At 42.7% G+C, this 19,947-nt stretch overlaps 1 protein-coding gene across 1 annotated transcript in view; it reads left to right on the plus strand.

Moving 5' to 3' along the window:
• Positions 1 to 5,503: 5,503 nt before the first annotated feature.
• Positions 5,504 to 19,947, plus strand: part of LOC121541623 (transmembrane protein 132D) — a 53,756-nt gene continuing 39,312 nt past the window's right edge. Inside the window, exons 1-2 of the mRNA XM_041850783.2 lie at positions 5,504 to 6,017; positions 15,648 to 16,530. Of these exons, the coding sequence (XP_041706717.2) occupies positions 5,924 to 6,017; positions 15,648 to 16,530 (977 nt within the window). The 5' untranslated portion in view covers positions 5,504 to 5,923. The remainder of the gene's footprint in view (positions 6,018 to 15,647; positions 16,531 to 19,947) is intronic.

Below are 19,947 nucleotides of genomic sequence, written 5' to 3' on the forward strand. Positions count from 1 at the left end.
GTCTTCCATTTCCTAATAATTGCTCCCACAGTTGATTTCTTCAAACCAAGCTGCTTACCTATTGCAGATTCAGTCTTCCCAGCCTGGTGCAGGTCTACAATTTTGTTTCTGGTGTCTTTTGACAGCTCTTTGGTCTTGGCCATAGTGGAGTTTGGAGTGTGACTGTTTGAGGTTATGGACAGGTGTCTTTTTTACTGATAACAAGTTCAAACAGGTGCCATTAATACAGGTAACGAGTGGAGGACAGAGGAGCCTCTTAAAGAAGAAGTTACAGGTCTGTGAGAGCCAGAAATCTTGCTGGTTTGTAGGTGACCAAATACTTATTTTCCACCATAATTTGCAAATAAATTCATAAAAAATCCTACGATGTGATTTTCTGGAATTTTATTTCTCATTTTGTCTGTCATAGTTGACGTGTACCTATGATGAAAATTACAGGCCTCTCTCATCTTTTTAAGTGGGAGAACTTGCACAATTGGTGGCTGACTAAATACTTTTTTCCCCCACTGTATATGGACTGACTAACTGCTGGACTGAACCCACTTTATGACAACACAACACGGTCCAGATTTGTCTAGAGGTTGTGTGGAAAAAAGTAAAAAAAAAAGTAAAAGAAAACTCAACTTGATGAGCTAATGATCAATCATGAGATTCCTAATAGTTTACTGAGCGGGCATATTTGATTTACAGTAATCTCTCAGCTCAGGTTTGATGGATACAATGAAGTCCATCTCATTATCATTTAGCTAATGGAGAGTAATGGAGAGGTTGATGGACAGATTAAGACACACCAGCACAGCAGCTCAATGTCAATCTCTGTACAGGATTAGTGTCAGCAAAGGTTAACAGAGCCACCAATCATCCAGTGACCTGGGTACTTACAGATAATTCATGGACATTCTTCTCATGTTTCATCTAGATTGGGATTGGCAGGGGCAGGGCTGCAAATCAGGAAAAGGATCCCAAGGTTGTATGAGTGAGGGGCAATCGTAGGGTTAATGGTAAGTATACTGCTATATACAGTGAGGGAAAAAAGTATTTGATCCCCTGCTGATTTTGTACGTTTGCCCACTGACAAAAAAATTATCAGTCTATAATTTTAATGGTAGGTTTATTTGAACAGTGAGAGACAGAATAACAACAAAAAAATCCAGAAAAACGCATGTCAAAAATGTTATAAATTGATTTGCATTTTAATGAGGGAAATAAGTATTTGACCCCCTCTCAATCAGAAAGAGTTCTGGCTCCCAGGTGTCTTTTATACAGGTAACGAGCTGAGATTAGGAGCACACTATTAAAGGGAGTGCTCCTAATCTCAGTTTGTTACCTGTATAAAAGACACCTGTCCACAGAAGCAATCAATCAATCAGATTCCAAACTCTCCACCATGGCCAAGACCAAAGAGCTCTCCAAGGATGTCAGGGACAAGATTGTAGACCTACACAAGGCTGGAATGGGCTACAAGACCATTGCCAAACAGCTTGGTGAGAAGGTGACAACAGTTGGTGCGATTATTCGCAAATGGAAGAAACACAAAATAACTGTCTGCCTGGGTCTCCATGCAAGATCTCACCTCGTGGAGTTGCAATGATCATGAGAATGGTGAGGAATCAGCCCAGAACTACACGGGAGGATTTTGTCAATGATCTCAAGGCAGTTAGGACCATGGTCACCAAGAAAACAATTGGTAACACACTACGCCGTGAAGGACTGAAATCCTGCAGCGCCCGCAAGGTCCCCCTGCTCAAGAAAGCACATATACAGGCCCTTCTGAAGATTGCCAATGAACATCTGAATGATTCAGAGGAGAACTGGGTGAAAGTGTTGTGGTCAGATGAGACCAAAATCGAGCTCTTTGGCATCAACTCAACTCGCCGTGTTTGGAGGAGGAGGAATGCTGCCTATGACCCCAAGAACACCATCCCCACCGTCAAACATGGAGGTGGAAACATTATGCTTTGGGGGTGTTTTTCTGCAAAGGGGACAGGACAACTTCACCGCATCAAAGGGATGATGGACGGGGCCATGTACCGTCAAATCTTGGGTGAGAACCTCCTTCCCTCAGCCAGGGCATTGAAAATGGGTTGTGGATGGGTATTCCAGCATGACAATGACCCAAAACACACGGCCAAGGCAACAAAGGAGTGGCTCAAGAAGAAGCACATTAAGGTCCTGGAGTGGCCTAGTCAGTCTCCAGACCTTAATCCCATAGAAAATCTGTGGACGGAGCTGAAGGTTCGAGTTGCCAAACGTCAGGCTCGAAACCTTAATGACTTGGAGAAGATCTGCAAAGAGGAGTGGGACAAAATCCCTCCTGAGATGTGTGCAAACCTGGTGGCCAACTACAAGAAAGATCTGACCTCTGTGATTGCCAACAAGGGTTTTTCCACCAAGTACTAAGTCATGTTTTGCAGAGGGGTCGAATACTTATTTCCCTCATTAAAATGCAAATCAATTTATAACATTTTTGACATGCGTTTTTCTGGATTTTTTTGTTGTTATTCTGTCTCTCACTGTTCAAATAAACCTACCATTAAAATTATAGACTGATCATGTCTTTGTCAGTGGGCAAACGTACAAAATCAGCAGGGGATCAAATACTTTTTTCCCTCACTGTACAATATAATATTACATATATTGTACTATACCTTAGGATTTGTCTTTGGCCAGGTTTCCTGAACCATTGATATTAAAGTATTATTATTTTTTTGACCGAATAGAAAATTATGTATTCTAATTTCAGAGCCAGAACAGAGGGGAATGAATTAGGAAAGCACACATGATGAGTCACAGCCACTGATTTATATATACATTAGATGACTAAAAGGGGCACTTGTTTTGAAGCCACCACGCCTCAATCTTAACAATCTCCCAAAATATTTAGGAAGCTATAATTTCTACATTTGTTTTTGCCACGTTTATTCTATTACAGGCACCCCAATGCATGCTTAAAAATTATATGTGACCTAAACATACAAATAAAAAATGAAAGTCTCTTATTGGCCAATACATAGCATCAACAATCCAGAGATTATATACTGTACATCATTGGTCACAGCCCCAAACACATAATTTGCTGTTTTTTCTTACACAAATTATTTCAGCCTCTCTTTCATCCCCACTAAGCTCCTCCTACCAATCAACATATGAGGGAATCATTCTTCTCTGCTCATCTGTCTGAACAGCTGGACATCCATTCAGTAATCAGGGTTGATCAGGGTTGACCCACTCTAGATTTCCATTCAACCTTTTGGCCACCTGATACTCTATGGCTAGTTTATCAGGCCAACAGCAGTGACCAGACCACCTGCATGTCTAGAGCGACACAGCTAAGATCTGGAACAGTTCTCAGAACCAACGGTTGCCACCGCCAACACGCACATTGCAGAAGCGGAGAGAGATACAAATCTCAGCTAACACTGTACCACAAATTAATGCAAGTTGACGTTTGTCATGAATCCTGCCTTGGAAACAGAACTGAGCGATTTCCACTAGATGGGCCAGCTGCAAAGTCAAAATTGGCAATATTATACAAATTCATGAAAACCAAAATGAGCTTTTTGGTCCTAATTGAAGGTTAGGGTTAGCAGTGTGGTTAGTGTTAGGTTTAACATCAGATTGTATTTCTTTGTGGCTGTGCCAGCTAGTGACCACTCTGCAGAGCTACCCCACTACATGAGTCATCCCAATACATGCCAACCTGCCAAATTAATGCTCATTTGAAACTACCAGGCCTTGTTTAGCTTGTGGTAGAGGGTATTTTGATAATGTTAAACATATCACACACTAGGGGGTACAGGATGGATTACAGCAGACTTCCTCTGGTTATTCTTTATAGCTGTTTAGAGGCACTTTAATTTCTCTAAGACACATATTTATGCTAATCTGCTGGCGCTGTCAGGGATGGGATGTTTATTTATTTGTATTTGTTTATCCCTGCATAAAGCTGCTACCTTGGCAGTGGCACCCCCATTAAAAAGCAGGACGCCCTCTGAAGCAGAGGGTGGAGAGTGGCGTCGGCTTGGCAGCCATGTTCCCTGGCTAACTGATTTATTTCAAGCATAAAGGAGTGTTGACAGGTGTCCTTGCACAGTCAAACAACACGCGGCTATCAAACCACAGGACACCGGGAGTCTGGGACACCCTCTGCCACTCAGTCCAAACAGAAAGGGAGTCAAAGAGATGAGAGGAGTACAGGACAGGTCTGACAGTAATATTGGCTGATTAAACTCTGTAGGTTTACTGTAAAGTTCATGTTCTCTCATCCAGCCTGCCAGGCAGCCACAGACTTGGTGTGGATCCAGAGTGGATGACACAGCGTTGATGAGACATATCCTCACCTCCATCGGCCCTAAAAGTGTCCATCTCATCATCTCTCTACTGCCCCAGCAGGGTAACATCATCATCATGGGAAGCTGCATGGCATTTTAATTAATATCTTACACACCATGATGTTCAGTGTACTATTACATCTAGTGAGGGCCTGATATTTTATAACAAGACTGGGTTAATGTTAAATGCAGTACAGACACTGCACATTTAAGGGAATTTCTATAGTATTTGAGACGTGCTTGCTTAGGCAAAAGGAGTGTGGCAATTCTACAGTAAATTATCTGAGAGGATGGGATAGAGTTCAGTGAGATCATGTATATCTCCACCAAGCCCTCTGGTAGGTCAGGTCAGGGTTTAAATTTGCATCCAGTTCTTTCAGATCTACTATAGAGAATCACCGAAATGTCTTGTCATAGGTGCTAAGGGTTTGGTTTGAAACGTGTCCCATTTCTGTTTGTTGTTCTGCTGAAGAACGTGAACATTGGTCAATAGATGCTGCTGGTATGCATGCCACTGGCTGCAAAGTGTCTGCCATGCAGGACCACATCGGTGTCTTCAAATGGGCATCAGCTTTGCCTAGTGCACTAAATTGTTGGTGCCTTATTCATTGATTTGATGTAATTACATTAGTTACATTAGTACGCAAAGTTGAGGACTTTCATATATATTTTTGGATACTTTTAGGCCTATGTAAGCTAAATTAATCTTGTTTGTCCAGATTTGAGGCGTTTGAACATCTGGACAGGGCATTATATGCAAGTCCTCTTTACATAAATCATATTTCTTATTACAGTAGGCATGTTATTCTCAACTCTAACTTTATAATGGGGTATTTATTCATAGGCTACCAAAAACAGAGGACAATATAACAAATAGTCAAAAGAAATTCCAGTTAAATCAAATATATAGGCATATAGCCTACAAAGTAGGTCTATATCTAGGCCAACTATGAATTGTATATAGTAGTTACACAACATATTCCAAATGGGATAGCCCATAAATCATTGAGAAATCACTAGATTCTATTGACTACTCATGCAGTTAATTTCCTCGCAGCCCTTTCCCCCCACTGCGATTACACACGAGAGTCGTTAATCGGACGGAAGATGGGCACAGCCGATCTATGGCACAGCCTGCCTTGATGTTTGCTCATTCTGTATGCAGGACGGAACAGGATATAAACTAGCCACTGTTCACTGTCTACTCTCTGGAGTGTGCTATTACTTGGGTTAACATTAAACGGTGGATTTACTGTAAGAAGAAACAGCCCTCAGCTTGAACATTTTGTTCTAACCTACAAATTGGCGAACAACAGGCGAAAGTGAATTTGACGCAGAAAAATCAGATGGAGGCAACATACAAAAATTTACGTAATCTGGATACCCAAGCAGGTGGACCTAAATAACACTGAGTTATTATTTGGAAGAGGAATTTAACGTTGAATCTGTTATTAACATAGAGTTATATATTTTCATCAGAGCCCTTTACTTTGTTGAGGATTGAAGACATTTAAGTTACCAGAGATGTGTGTCAATTGACAGCAGAAAGACAGACGTTATTCCCTCAGTGCGGTGTAAGAGCGCTCCTGTAGATGATCAGGACTTTCCAACTTGCCAATATACTCTACTTTCCTCTCCGTGTGATGTTGCCAATTGTCACGGTGTTCATTTTCACACTTCTGACAGGTAAGGCTTCCACTTTACGTTGATGGATGGTGGTTATGAAATTGTTTTAGATCAATATATATATATATTTTCTACATTATATATTTTTCATTTTATTCAACTTATTTTGATTGTCACCCAGATGTACTTTACTGTAGGCTACTTCACTGAACTGACAATAGTTTTCTTAAAAGTAAACAATTGATCAACAGATAAAAAAATAGATGTAGTGTCCACTTGACAGTTGGAAACACATTTGAAGGAAAAGCTTATTTTATAACAGTAGCCCCATATTTTGAATTAGAGGCACTCATTCATTAAAAACATAACCATTCCTATTTACATACAAAATGTAAAAGATTATACAACTTTTTAAAGAGAAACATACTGATGATATCTCAACTTTTTAGTTTGCACTTATACTTGATGATAATCCTGAAAATAACATTTATGCTATAATGCTTTGAGAGACCATAGGCCAGGGTTTCCCAAAGTCGGTTCTGGGGCCCCCTCTGGGTGCACGTTTTGATTTTTGCCCTAGCACTACACAGGTGATTCAAATAACCAACTCATCATCAAGCTTTGATGATTTTAATCAGTTGTGTAGTGCTAGGGCAAAAACCAAAACGTGCACCCGGGGTAGGGGGGTGGGGGTACCCACGACCGAGTTTGGGAAACTCTGCCATAGGCCAATGTTTGCTAGAGAATAGTCTGGCATGACTACTGTTTATTCATTTTGACTAAATTGCTTATTTTCCCTTGGTTCACTGAGAGCCCAGATAGCACATTTGGTTCCATGAAAGTTGTGGGAATGTATGTTTTTGGTTTCACATTGGTTGTTGGAACGAAGCCATACGTTTCCTGACTGGTAAAACAGAACGTTTTTTAAACGTTCTGAGAATAGAAGTGAAAATGTATCCGCTTCTGGGAACATTTATTTTTAGGTTGCAAGGAGGTTCTGAGAACGTTTTACTCTGGTTCCTTGAAGGTTTTCCTCTGAGGTTTTTTTGAGATATTTTTTTATAACTTCCTTAAAACATTCACTGAATGTTTTTTTTACTCCAAGCACAGATAGGGCACATGGAAATGTATTTCCTTAGGCATTAATCATGCAAACACATGTCTTTTTTATTGTGACACGGCATCAGTGAGATTCAAACCTATAATCTTCTGTTCTCTATCCATGGAATTAGTCCACTGCGCCACCAGGATGGAGCTAGCATGACATGTTTCTTCGTATACAAAGCTGTTCATGTTAGTGTATTCAAATAGACCCCATTTCAAAGGAAACAAGCACTCATTAAGAGCAGGTGTGACCAATTAGTGAGCGTGGCCAACACACCTGGACACACTTCACAAGATAGAGAATAGAGAGAGTTTTGTTGACGCTGAGAACGGAATGTATTTGTTTTCAAAATACATTCTTATAACGTTTTCTGAACGTTACTAAAGTTTTCTTGTGTTTTTTATGGAACGTTTTCTTCACGTTCCGAGAACGGAATGTATGTTTTTAAATAACATTCTTAGAACGTTCTCTGAACATTACTAAAGTTTTCTTAAAGTTCCTCGGAACAATTTGAGAACATTACTTTAAATAGAACCATGAGGAAACCTGTAGGAAACGTTATGCTAAAGTACTGAAATTCCCACAGAAGAACAAGGTTTCTTAACATTCAGTCTCCAGACAATGACAACAATCATTGTTATCTTGGCTGCAGAGAGGTTTAGCACGGAGGAGAAAACAAAAGTGAAGGCCCCATACACCACAAACAATAGAGTGGCAAAGATCCACCAGATAAGGCAGGAGTTGAGGATCTTGAGACAACAGTTCAAGGAGGCGAGTGAGGAAGAAAGCCTTGTCAGAGCTAGGTAACATCCTCAGGAAGAAGCTCATGACCTTGCAGAGAGATGAGTGGCATAGAAGACACAAGAAAGAGAAGTCCAGGAAGCGGGCTGCCTTTTTAGCAAATCCCTTTGGATATACACTGCTAGGTATAGAATAACTATCTTCAAAGTAATGACTCGGGACGTCTGTAATAAGATGAAAGCTTATTTTAGTGATAATAATTTTACCACTTTAGATTCTACAAAACAATAAAATAAAGTTGCTAGTGAAAGCCAGGCTAATCACTTGTCACTTGTTCATAACTGGAGCGTTCTCTTCCACTTCCTGTTGCAAAGCATTCTGGTACTTGCAGTCAATAGCATAATCCAATACTGATTTATACAACAGAAAGATGTACATAGTTCTCTCAATCTCCAGCACATGAATTCTAATCCAATTACATTTCTACATATTTGTACAGTGCCTTCAGAAAGTATTCTCAACCATTGACTTTTTCCACATTTTGTTTTGTTACAGCCTGAGTTTAAAATGGATTACATTTAGATTTTTTGTCACAGGCCTACACAAAATATCCCATAATGTCAAAGTGACATTTTTACAAATTAATGAAAAGCTGAAATGTCTTGAATCAATAAGTATTCAAACCCTTTGTTATCGCAAGCCTAAATAAATTCAGGAGTAAAAATGTGCTTAACAAGTCACATAATAAGTTGCATGGACTCACTCTTTGTGAAATAATAGTGTTTAACATGATTTTGAATGACTGCCGTCTCTGTACGCCACTCATAGAATTACAGTGCATTCGGGAAGTATTCAGACTCCTTGACTTTTTCCACATTTTATTACGTTACTGCCTTATTCTAAAATTGATTAAATTGTTTTTGTTTTTCAATCTAAAAACAATACCCCATAATAACAAAGCAAAAACAGGTTGTTAGAAATCTTTGCTAATGTATTAAAAATAACAAACGGAAATATCACATTTACATAAGTATTCAGACCCTTTACTCAGTACTTTGTTGAAGCACCTTTGGCAGCGATTACAGCCTCAAGTCTTCTAGGGTAGGACGCTATAAGCTTGGCACACTTGTATTTGGGAAGTTTCTCCCATTCTTCTCTGCAGATCCCCTCAAGCTTTATCAGGTTGGATGGGGAGCGTCGCAGCACAGCTATTTTCAGATCTCTACAGAGACGGGTTCAAGTCCGGGCTCTGGCTGGGCCACTCAAGGACATTCAGAGACTTGTCCCGAAGCCACTCCTGCGTTGTCTTGGCTGTGTGCTTAGGGTCGTTGTCCTGTTGGAAGGTGAACCTTTGCGCCAGTCTGAGGTCCTTAGAGCTCTGGAGCAGGTTTTCATCAAGGATCTCTCTGTACTTTGCTCCGTTAATCTTTCCCTCGATCCTGACTAGTCTCCCAGTCCCTGCCACTGAAAAACATCCCTACAGCATGATGCTGCCACCACCATGCTTCACTTTAGGGATGGTGCCAGGTTTCCTCCAGACGTGACACTTGGCATTCAGGCCAAAGAGTTCAATTTTGTTTTCATTAGACCATAGAATCTTGTTTCTCATGGTCTGAGAGTCCTTTAGGTGCCTTTTGACAAACTCCAAGAGGGCTGTCATGTGCCTTTTTCACTTGTAGTGGCCTCCGTCCGGCTACTCTACCATAAAGGTCTGATTGGTGGAGTACTGCAGAGATGGTTGTCCTTCTGGAAGGCTTTCCCATCTCCACAGAGGAACTCTGGAATTCTGTCAGAGTGACCATCGGGTTCTTGGTCACCTCCCTGACCAAGGCCCTTCTCCCCCGACTGTTCAGTTTGGCCAGGCGGCCAGCTCTAGAAAGAGTCTTGGTGGTTCCAAACTTCTTCCATTTAAGAATGATGGAGGCCACTGTGTTTTTGGGGACCTTCAATGCTGCAGAAATGGTTGGAATGCAGCAACAAGGAGCCTGGACAAGATGGGAGCAAGTGGTGGAGCGTCAGGTCACATGGACCGAGCTGTGGAAGGCCGAGCCCCATCGCATCAAGTTCTTAATCCAGGCAGTCTACGATGTCCTACCAAGCCCATCTAATCTGTTCTGCTGGTGCAACGTTGATTGACCATCATGCCTTTTGTGCCTGAAGAGGAACCCTTGAGCACATCCTCAGCTGCTGCTCAAAAGCCTTAGGCGAGGGTCGCTACCGCTGGCGCCACGACCAGGTGCTCAAAGCCATAGCGGATACCATCTGCTGTGGAATCAGCCACTGCAAGCGCCTCCGATCAGCGAAGCAGGCATCTGTATTTGTCAGAGCTGGGGAAAAGCCAATACCAGCTACCAGAAGCTCTCCTCAAAACAGCTCAAGACTGGGAGTTGAAAGTCGACCTGGGAAAGCAGCTCAAGTTCCCTGACATCATCACAGCGACGACACTGAGGCCAGACATTGTGCTGCTTTCCGAAACCTCCAAGCAGGTTATCTTACTGGCGCTCACCGTCCCTTTGGAGTACCGCATTGAGGAGGCCAACGAAAGAAAGAGGGTGACGTATGAGAACCTGGTGGAGCAGTGCCACAGGCAGGGGTGGAGAGCAATGTGTGAGCCTGTTGAAGTGGGCTGCAGAGGGTTCGCTGGTCAATCCCTCTACAGGGCCTATAGCCTACTGGGTATCACAGTGGCCAACAGAAGGAAGGCCATCAAGACCACCACAGAGGCAGCTGAAAGAGCATCTAGGTGTCTTTGGATCAAGAGGAATGATCCGTGGGTGAAGTAGACATGCTACTTGGACACAAGTCACAGCTTGATCAACCCCTGGGTCGCCTGGGCGAGGGTGTGTGATGTTGAAAGACCTAAGACACCTGACGATTTCAGGTTACATCACTGATGATGTGTGCAAGTGCATCACAATATGTATTTTTCAAAAAGAGAACATGACTTTAAATATAGAACCATGAGGAAAACTGTAGGAAACGTTATGCTGAAGTACTGAAATTCCCACAGAAGAACATTGTTTCTTAATGTTCTCTGAACTATTTGAGAACATTCCCAATGTCAAACCAGTTGGAGAACGTTCCTAGAACATTACCAAAAATGAAATTAAATATAACCATGTTTGAACTTTCAGGAAACATTCTGTTAAAGTAATGAAATACCAAGAAAATAACGTTTTCTGTGAAGTTCCTTAAACGTGCTGGGAAGGTTGTATGCAAAATAACCATAGGTCAACCACGCTCTCACCAAGCTCTAAGAAACAGATGGTTCTCAGAACGTTATGTGCTAGCTGGGAGGTTAGTAAACTTGTCATTTCAGTATGCATGAGGAACTAAAATGTTGATCTCCCCAAAAGTATGGGAACTATGCCCTCTGTGATAGTTGTAGCCTACTAATGAAAGCACTCAAGGAAAGATGGGTCAACAGTCTCAGTTACTGTACTATAGAGTGGCTCAGGACTGTCAAACTAATTTTTGCCCCGGGGGACGCACTGTATGATTACACTGTATCTATGACAGTCCATTATTATTTCGATTTGATTGGACCCCTTCTGGCCCGCTGGCCGTATGTTTGATACCCCTGGAGTAGATGACATTGCACGCAGAATGCTTGAACCCCCTTGTGTGGACAGTACCAGTATTCCACCGACAGGTCCAAGTTTAATCATTATGGAGTGCTGCGGTCACACGTGGTGGTGTAGGTTCATGTAGACATGATTTCTTCACTAGATGTGTGTGTTTTGGGGTCTGTTTGGCCAGAGGATGAGGTGCCAGAGTGAAAATCAAGCCAAGCTGTCTGTCTTCTGTTGATAAAGATTTCAGACTGGTGTGTGTGTGTGTGGTGTGCCTTCTCATCCTTCTTTGGTGGGCATTGCTGTGCCACTGCGCTCTTCACGTTTGTATTAAAATGATAGAGGTCAGTCTTTTGATTTCCTCCCTGCCTGGACATGAATATATTATTTTCCATTGCTGTGCACTCATTAAGATATCCAAGTTGTGCCTAAATGTAGGTCTAGCTTGTAGAGAGATTAGAACGTCAGGAAGCATTCATATTTTCTTTGTGCACAATTTCACCTCATGACCCTCCACAAGCCCGGTTTATCCTTGGAAATGAAAATGTGATTTTGATTGACCCTCTTCGTGAGAGAAAGGTCACATAGGTTGAGCCATGAAGGGCAGCACAACCCTTCCGTTTCCCAACAGTAATTGGCCAGAGACTGCTTACTCTCCTCTAACAAAATGCTAATGATTTCGCATTGTGTTCATTAATATTTTGCATGTGTGATCGGTGGTACATAAGGTCTTTGGCCTCCCTGTGGAAAAGTATCATTACGCTCTTGTTGTCTAAAGCCAGCTCGTCTCTGGCCATTGAGAACAGAACAACACACTCAGGTGTTTGAGGCTTGATGTGTAGAACGTCTTTTGACAAATTACTTCAAAGATGCACAGCATGTCAAGATCAACATTCAAGTGGTTGGTTTTCGCCAGACATAATGGAACCCATCTCATCCAAAAAGTTGACTCAAGTTTTCCAAAAAGCACCTGGAAGCACCTGGATGATGATCAAGACTCTTGGAAGAATGTTCTATGGACAGATGAGTCAAAAGTATAACTTTATGGACGACATGGATCCCATTATGCCTGACAAAAACCAAACACTGCATTCCACAGTAAGAACCTTATACCAACGGTCAAGCATGGTTGTGGTGGTGTGATGTTTGGGATGCTTTGCTGCCTCAGGACCTGGACGACTTGCCTTAATAGAAGGAACCATGAATTCTGCTCTGTATCAGAGAATTCTACAGGAGAATGTCAGGCCATTCGTCTGTGAGCTGAAGCTGAAGCGCAGCTGGGTCATGCAGCAAGACAATGATCCAAAACACAGAATAAAGTCTACATGAAAATGGTTAAATAGCATCACATTTGAAGTTTTGGAATGGCCTAGTCAAAGTCCAGACTTACTCCCAATTGAGATGTTGTGGCAGGACATTAAACAAGCCGTTCATGCTTAAAAACCCACAAATGTTGCTGAGTTAAAGCAGTTCTTCATGCAATAGCGGGCCAAAATTCCTCCACAGTGATGTGAGAGACTGATGAACAACTACAGGAAGCATTTGGTTGCAGTCATTGCAGCTAAAAGTGGCACAACCAGTTATTGAGTGTAAGGGAGCAATTCCTTTTTCACACAGAGGAATTGGGTGTTGCATAACTTTGTTAATTAAATAAATACAATAAATACACATTTGTTATGTTATTTTTAAACTCAGGTTCCCTTTATCTAATATTAGGTTTTGGTTGAAGATCTGATAGCATTCAGTATCAAAAATATGCAAAAATAGAGAAAATCAGAACGGGGGCAAATACCTTTTCACTGCACTGTAAGTATTCATACCCCTGAGTCAATACATGTTAGACTTTGGCAGCAGTCAAGGCTGTGAGTCTTTCTGGGTAAGTCTCTAAGAGCTTTGCACACCTGGATTGAACAATATTTGCACATTATTATTTTGAAAAATCTTCAAGCTCTGTCAAGTTGGTTGTTGATCATTGCTAGACAGCCATTTCCAAGTCTTGCCATAGATTTTAATGCCAATTTAAGTCAAAACTGTAACTATGCCACTGGAACATTCAATGTTGTCTTGGTAAGCAACTCCAGTATATTTGGCCTTGGGTTGTAGGTCATTGTCCTGCTGAAAGGTGAAGTTTCTGCTGGAAAGCAGACTGAACCAGATTTTCTTCTAGGATTTTGCCTGTGCTTCTGGGCCTCCCTAGTCCTTGCCGATGACAAGCATACACATGACATGATGCAGCCACTACCATGCTTGAAAATATGTTGTATTGGATTTGCCCCAAACATAATGCTTTGTATTCAGAACATCAAGTACATTTTTTGCAGTTTTACTTTAGTGCCTTTTAAAAAATATATTTTTTTATTGTGTACCTAATGTTTGTACACTCAGTGACTTCAGAAAGTATTCACACCCCATGACCTTTTCCACATTTTGTTGTGTTACAGCCTGAATTTAAAATGGATTAAATTGAAATTTTGTGTGACTGGCCTACCACAATACCCCATAATGTCAAAGTGGAATTATGTTTTAGACATTTTTACAAATTAATACAAAATGAAAAGCTGAAAAGTCTTGAGTCAATAAGTATTCCACCCCTTTGTTATGGCAAGCCTAAATAAGTTCAGGAGTAAAAATGTGATTTACAAGTCACATAATAAGTTGCATAATAGTGTTCAACCCCCTAGAGTCGATTGATGCACCAGTGCGTCAATCTAAGTTACATAACAGATAAATCTTCTCACGTAATCGTCTGTAGCGTCCGAACAGTTTCACCTAAAATACTATGAAAATAATGTGTTATTCAACGCGTTTCTATGGGCTTTAGTAGTAAAGGCCAAAACCAATATTATGTAAAAAAATAAATATATACACTACCAGTCAACAGTTTTGACACACTTACTCATTCAAGGGTTTGTATTTATTTGTACTATTGTTTACATTGTAGAATAATAGTGAAGGGGGGGGTTAACTGCACCTCAGATTGCAGCCCAAATAAATGCTTCACAGAGTTCAAGTTACCGACACATTTCAATAGCAACTGTTCAGAGGGGACTGTGTGAATCAGGCCTTCATGGTCGAATTGCTGCAAAGAAGCCACTACTAAAGGACACCAATAAGAAGAAAAGACCTGCTTGGGCCAAGAAACACGAGCAATGGACATTAGACCGGTGGAAATGTGTCCTTTGGTCTGGAGTCCAAATTTGAGATTTTTGGTTCCAACTGCTGTGTCTTTGTGAAACGCGGTGTGGGTGAACGGATGATCTCCGCATGTGTGGTTCCCACCGGAAAGCATGGAGGAGGAGGTGTGATGTTGTGGGGGTGCTTTGCTAGGAACACCTACTCATTCCATGACATACTGATCAGGTGAATCCAGGTGAAAGCTATGATCCCTTATTGATGTCACCTGTTAAATCCACTTCATGAAGGGGAGTAGACAGGTTAAAGAAGGATTTTTAAGCCTTGAGATAATTGAGATGGATTGTGTATGTGTGCAATTCAGAGGGTGAATGGGCAACACAATATATGTAAGTGCCTTTGAATGGGGTATGGTAGTAGGTGCCAGGTACACTGTTTCTAGTGTGTCAAGAACTGCAACGCTGCTGGGATTTTCACACTCAACAGTTTCCCATGTGTATCAAGAATGGTCCACCACCCAAAGGACATCCAGCCTAATTGACACAACTGTATTGGAGCCAACATGGGCCAGCATCCCTGTGGAACGCTTTCGACACCTTGTAGTCCATGCCCCGACAAATTGAGGCTGTTCACTCAGTGTATATGACAACCGGATTCAACACATACGGACCTTGAAGTTGTGGTAGAAAAAGACTGCCTAGATAAAGTTGTCTCATACTTTGCCTTGTTACTGTATCATTCCAACTGCACACTGCTGTTAAGCTACTCAGCTGTTCTTGGTCATGTTTAAATTGAAAGGAATTGTGCTGGATATCAGGATGGGCTGTATAGTGGGGCAGGAGGATAGTGGGCTAGCCAGGGCATTCCGTGTGATGAGTGGTTGATGTACAGTGTATTGGCTTTCAGCAACCCTACCCTGAAAATGCGGGTCATCTCTTCTAGACTTCCGCTGAATCCACTGAATAACCATGGTCACTGTGCATGAGAATGGCCTCAGCGTTTCTTTTATCCAACACAATTTTTTAACATTTAGACTCATTTTAGGAAAACCATAATAATGCTGCTACTTTGAATAGACACACATTTGCTCTGTGAGTTTTGCACTATGCTAACAGCTGTACTTGATATCTCATCCTCTAGGTGTGCACTGCCAGGAGATGTCAGAAGACACCAAGAACCAAGCTCCGTTCCCTGTCTACCCCTCAGTGGGCTACCAGATCCTCAATGCAGACCACCTGCTGCTGAGGGAGAATAGCCAAGAGCTGCTGGGGAACTCTGGCCTGCAGGCCCAGAGACAGGCCTTCCTCATCACCAACCCCGGGGCGGGCCTCCTGCAGCCGGCCGTCAATGCCACGTATGGCCCCCTGTCTGTGGAGAGGACCATCGGCCCAGAGCTGCTCCTCAGCGGCCGTAGGATCCTTCCTGTCATCCTGGCCCGGCAGGTCCGCTCCTCCGCGCCTATCGTCAGGATCATCTTCCACATGCCTGGTATGGCCAGTGGAGGTGATGCTGGGATGAAGGCGGGGGAAAGGGAGGACAGGGGTAGTGGTGGGAGGAAGGGAGCGGCGGAGGAGGGGGCGCACTGTGTGACAGCGTATGCCTTCTGGGAGACACGGGAGGTGCGGGGGGCATGCCTGCTGTCACCAGGGGGATTCTGTGTGGCCCAGTTGAAGCCCGAGCCAGCCTGGTTCAGCCCCAGGGAGAGACTGGGAGAGGTGCAGGGGAACCCCGTAGAGATCTACTTCCAAAGCCGACGGGACCGGACGGGCAAGTGTGTGCCCCAGGACAGCCTGCAGCGTGTGGGGGTGGGGAGGGGCGGCCCAGTGGGGTCTGGTATACCAATGAGGAGGGTAGGGAGTGTCAACCTCCTAAAAGCCCCGCCTGGGAACCCTACATTTCTGCGTCTGAGGCTAGGGGGAGCTGTGGTGGTCCAGACCTCCTCCAAACCACTGAGGACCACCGACGTGGCCACCTTCTACGTGTTCCTGTCCAATGTGTCTGCTGTGGAGAGCTTCACTCTTAGGTAAGAGCACTGCTTGGATATAATGTTTGTCTGTGCATCTCTCTCATTGCATAGCTAGAATATCCAGGTCACAATCAGATAGTCAGATAAATTAGCTGTGAATGTTGTACGTACTACATACATAATGCTGTTGATATGACTTTACTGTCTATAGATTGTATTGTACTGCTTCGTGTGCAGAACATATTCTGTATGTACTGATACACTCTCAAACACTGATGGCTTTTGATGACTATTGATGATCAATTCTACATCCTATTTGTTTAATGTGGGTTTACTAATATTACTAATACTAATGCATCAAGACTTTTATCACTAAGTGCTACTGCGTCCCCTCTGTTACTATGACGAATGCTACCATGACGTGCTGACCCCTGGCTCAGAACATAAATCCTTATGTAAAATACAATTTACAAATAGGATTTTTTATTGGATTATGAAAACATTCACAGAACACATAACAAATGTTAACCTCCTTTCATGTTAAGTGGATTTTATGAGTACAAAATTATATGGACACCCCTTCAAATTAGTGGATTGCGCTATTTCAGCCACACCCGTTGCTGACAGGTGTATAAAATCGAGCACACAGCCATGCACTCTCCATAGACAAACATTGGCAGAAGAATGACCTTTAATGAAGAGCTCAGTGACTTTCAACGTGGCACTGTCATAGGATGCCACCTTTCCGACAAGTCAGTTTGTCAAATTTCTGCCCTGCTTGAGCTGCCCCGGTCAACTGTAAGTGCTGTTATTTTGAGGTGGAAACGTCTAGGAGCAACATCGGCTCAGCCGCGAAGTGGTAGGCCACACAAGCTCACAGAACGGGACCGGCGAGTGCTGAAGCGCGTAGTGTGTAAAAATAATCTGTCCTCGGTTACAACACTCACTACCAATTTGCTTCCAGAGGCAGTTTGTAAAGCTCTCCGCCATTAGTCTCTGGAGAAGTGGAAACGTGTCCTCTGGAGTGATGAATCACGCTTCACCATCTGGCAGTCCGACGGACGAATCTGGGTTTGGCGGATGCCAGGAGAACACTACCTGTCCGAATGCATAGTGCCAATTGTAAAGTTTGGTGGAGGAGGAATAATGGTCTGGGGCTGTTTTCATGGTTTGGGCTAGGCCCCTTAGTTCCAGTGAAAGGAAATCTTAACACTACAGCATACAATGACAGTCTAGACGATTCTGTGGCAAGAGTTTGGGGAAGACCCTTTCCTGTTTCCACATGACAATGCCCCCGTGCACAATGCGAGTTCCATACAGGCCTAATTGCCCAACATCAGTGCCCGACCTCACTAATGCTCTTGTGGCTGAATGGAAGCAAGTCCCCGCAGCAATGTTCTAACATCTAGTGGAAAGTCTTCCCAGAAGAGTGGAGGCTGTTATAGCAGCAAAGGGGTGACCAGCTCCATATGAATGCCCATGATTTTGTAATGAGATGTTTGATGAGCAGATGTCCACATACTTTTGGTCATGTATTGTATGTTGTGAGTTGTAGGAAGTTAGTGAAAATAAATCAATAATAAGTGTCATTTTAGGCCTTGTGGGAAAAGTGTATCACCATGATGTATGAGAGAGGCACTTCATGAAGGATAAGTTCCATGCATTTAAATGGTAACTTAAGGCCACTTGATTGGCGCCAGGGCGTGTCGCCAAGGCCGTGCTGTGGGACGGTTGAACGCTGGTGTGGCTGGGACTCGTCTTGCCGTTCTGCTCCCTACACAGATTACAGACTTGTCGTATGCTAGTCCCCGTCTACTTCACTCCCGACTGGAAGAGGTTCAGAAGGCGCTCTTCCATAGACAGGGAAATAATTGGGAAATTATTCGGCAGCCTTCATATCTTAACATCCCATTAATGTTTGAACAGGGATCTCTGGGTATTTTAGTTCATAAATAATGCATAAATGTAATGGAGCAAGAAAACAAATAACTAACAGCTGCCTGACTCCTTTGGGCAGAAATTAACTTATTACGCAGGCAGCTCTATCGCGCCGAAACACACAATTCAATCTGTTTTGCAACAGCTCTACTCACTGCTTCGGATGCACATCACACAGCAGAATAATATTGCTTTTATTGGAATGTTTTAGATGAGTATACTGAAAAACAGTAGAACATACTCTATCTTCTGATACAGTGATATCCCAAAGCGTACCCTGACCTTGTGTTAATCCACAGTTCATATCCTATTATATGAGTAAAAGGCACAGGGAGGGATATTCAGTACAGATAACAAAAGATGAAACCTCTACTAGATTAGTTATTGTTTGAATGGGACCTGTGACTGGCTGCCAAAAACGTCCCACATTTAATAATCTCTGAACCTGAAACTGACATGGATTTGTTGCATTGCGTCGGGTGGGGATCAAGGAGAGTCGAGTGAGATATGCTTACCCTCTCTGGTCACAATATTTATTTGAGAGATCAATCTGTATGCCACCTGAACTTCCCAAATCCGTTGACCCACTGCAGATGCTGTTAGGCCTCTGTGCTTGAGTCCCATTGCTCTTCATAGCCCCATACTGGGATTTAGAGATGGGAGAGGAGTGAATGGACTGAGCCCAGTGTTTTAAGGCCTTGTGGAGCCAGGCCTGGCTTGGCTTGGGTCAGAGATGAGTGATTCTTCCTTGGGGAAATCCCTGCTCCACTTCACTCCTCCAGGCCCAAGATTGAGTCCAAACCCCAAGGGTTATGGCAGATAATCCCTGTCCTGATTGAAAACGATTTGAGAGGTTAACCCTTTGGGTGGAGATGATCGGACCACGGTTCCACTACTGCCTCCTGGACTTTTGTGTTTGTGTGTTTGTGTGTTTGTGTGTGTTTGTGTGTGTGTGTGTGTGTGTGCGGTCGTAAATGCGTGAGTGTGTGCATGTGTGTTTGACGGTAGTTCCAGTCCCACAGTCATTGGAACAAGGCTCTCACTTACAGTAAGCATCTTTGCTGCTCTACCTCATAGCCAGTACTCAGAGATCATCCATTCCCAGTCTGTCCAAAGTGGCCATCCCTTTTGCTCTTTCCCTCTATGAAAATACCACTGTACAGTATCAGCATATACAGAGATCATACGCTATAATGTATATTAAACTTATCTGATATTCTCTACAAAGCCTTGGACAGTTACTTGTGGAATTCATTTAAATATTTTTGGTGACCGAATTGGATTCTTCTCATATCAGTGTCTTTATAAGCACTGTGTATTTCATTTAAAAGAAGAAAAAAAAACATAAATTATACCAAGCTTACATTTACCAAGCTCACTCATCTAGTCTAAGCTCTTACGACTGTTTTAATCATAGAAATCTAGAAATCTGAAATTAAAATGTCAGAAGCTAAAATGAGGGTAGAGAGTCTTGGCGAGTGTTTACATTAGATATGAAGTGAACTCGGAATACCAAATCCACAGACACCTACTGTA

The sequence above is a fragment of the Coregonus clupeaformis genome, chromosome 27 (assembly GCF_020615455.1).
Source record: "Coregonus clupeaformis isolate EN_2021a chromosome 27, ASM2061545v1, whole genome shotgun sequence".
Taxonomy (NCBI): Eukaryota; Metazoa; Chordata; class Actinopteri; order Salmoniformes; family Salmonidae; genus Coregonus; species Coregonus clupeaformis.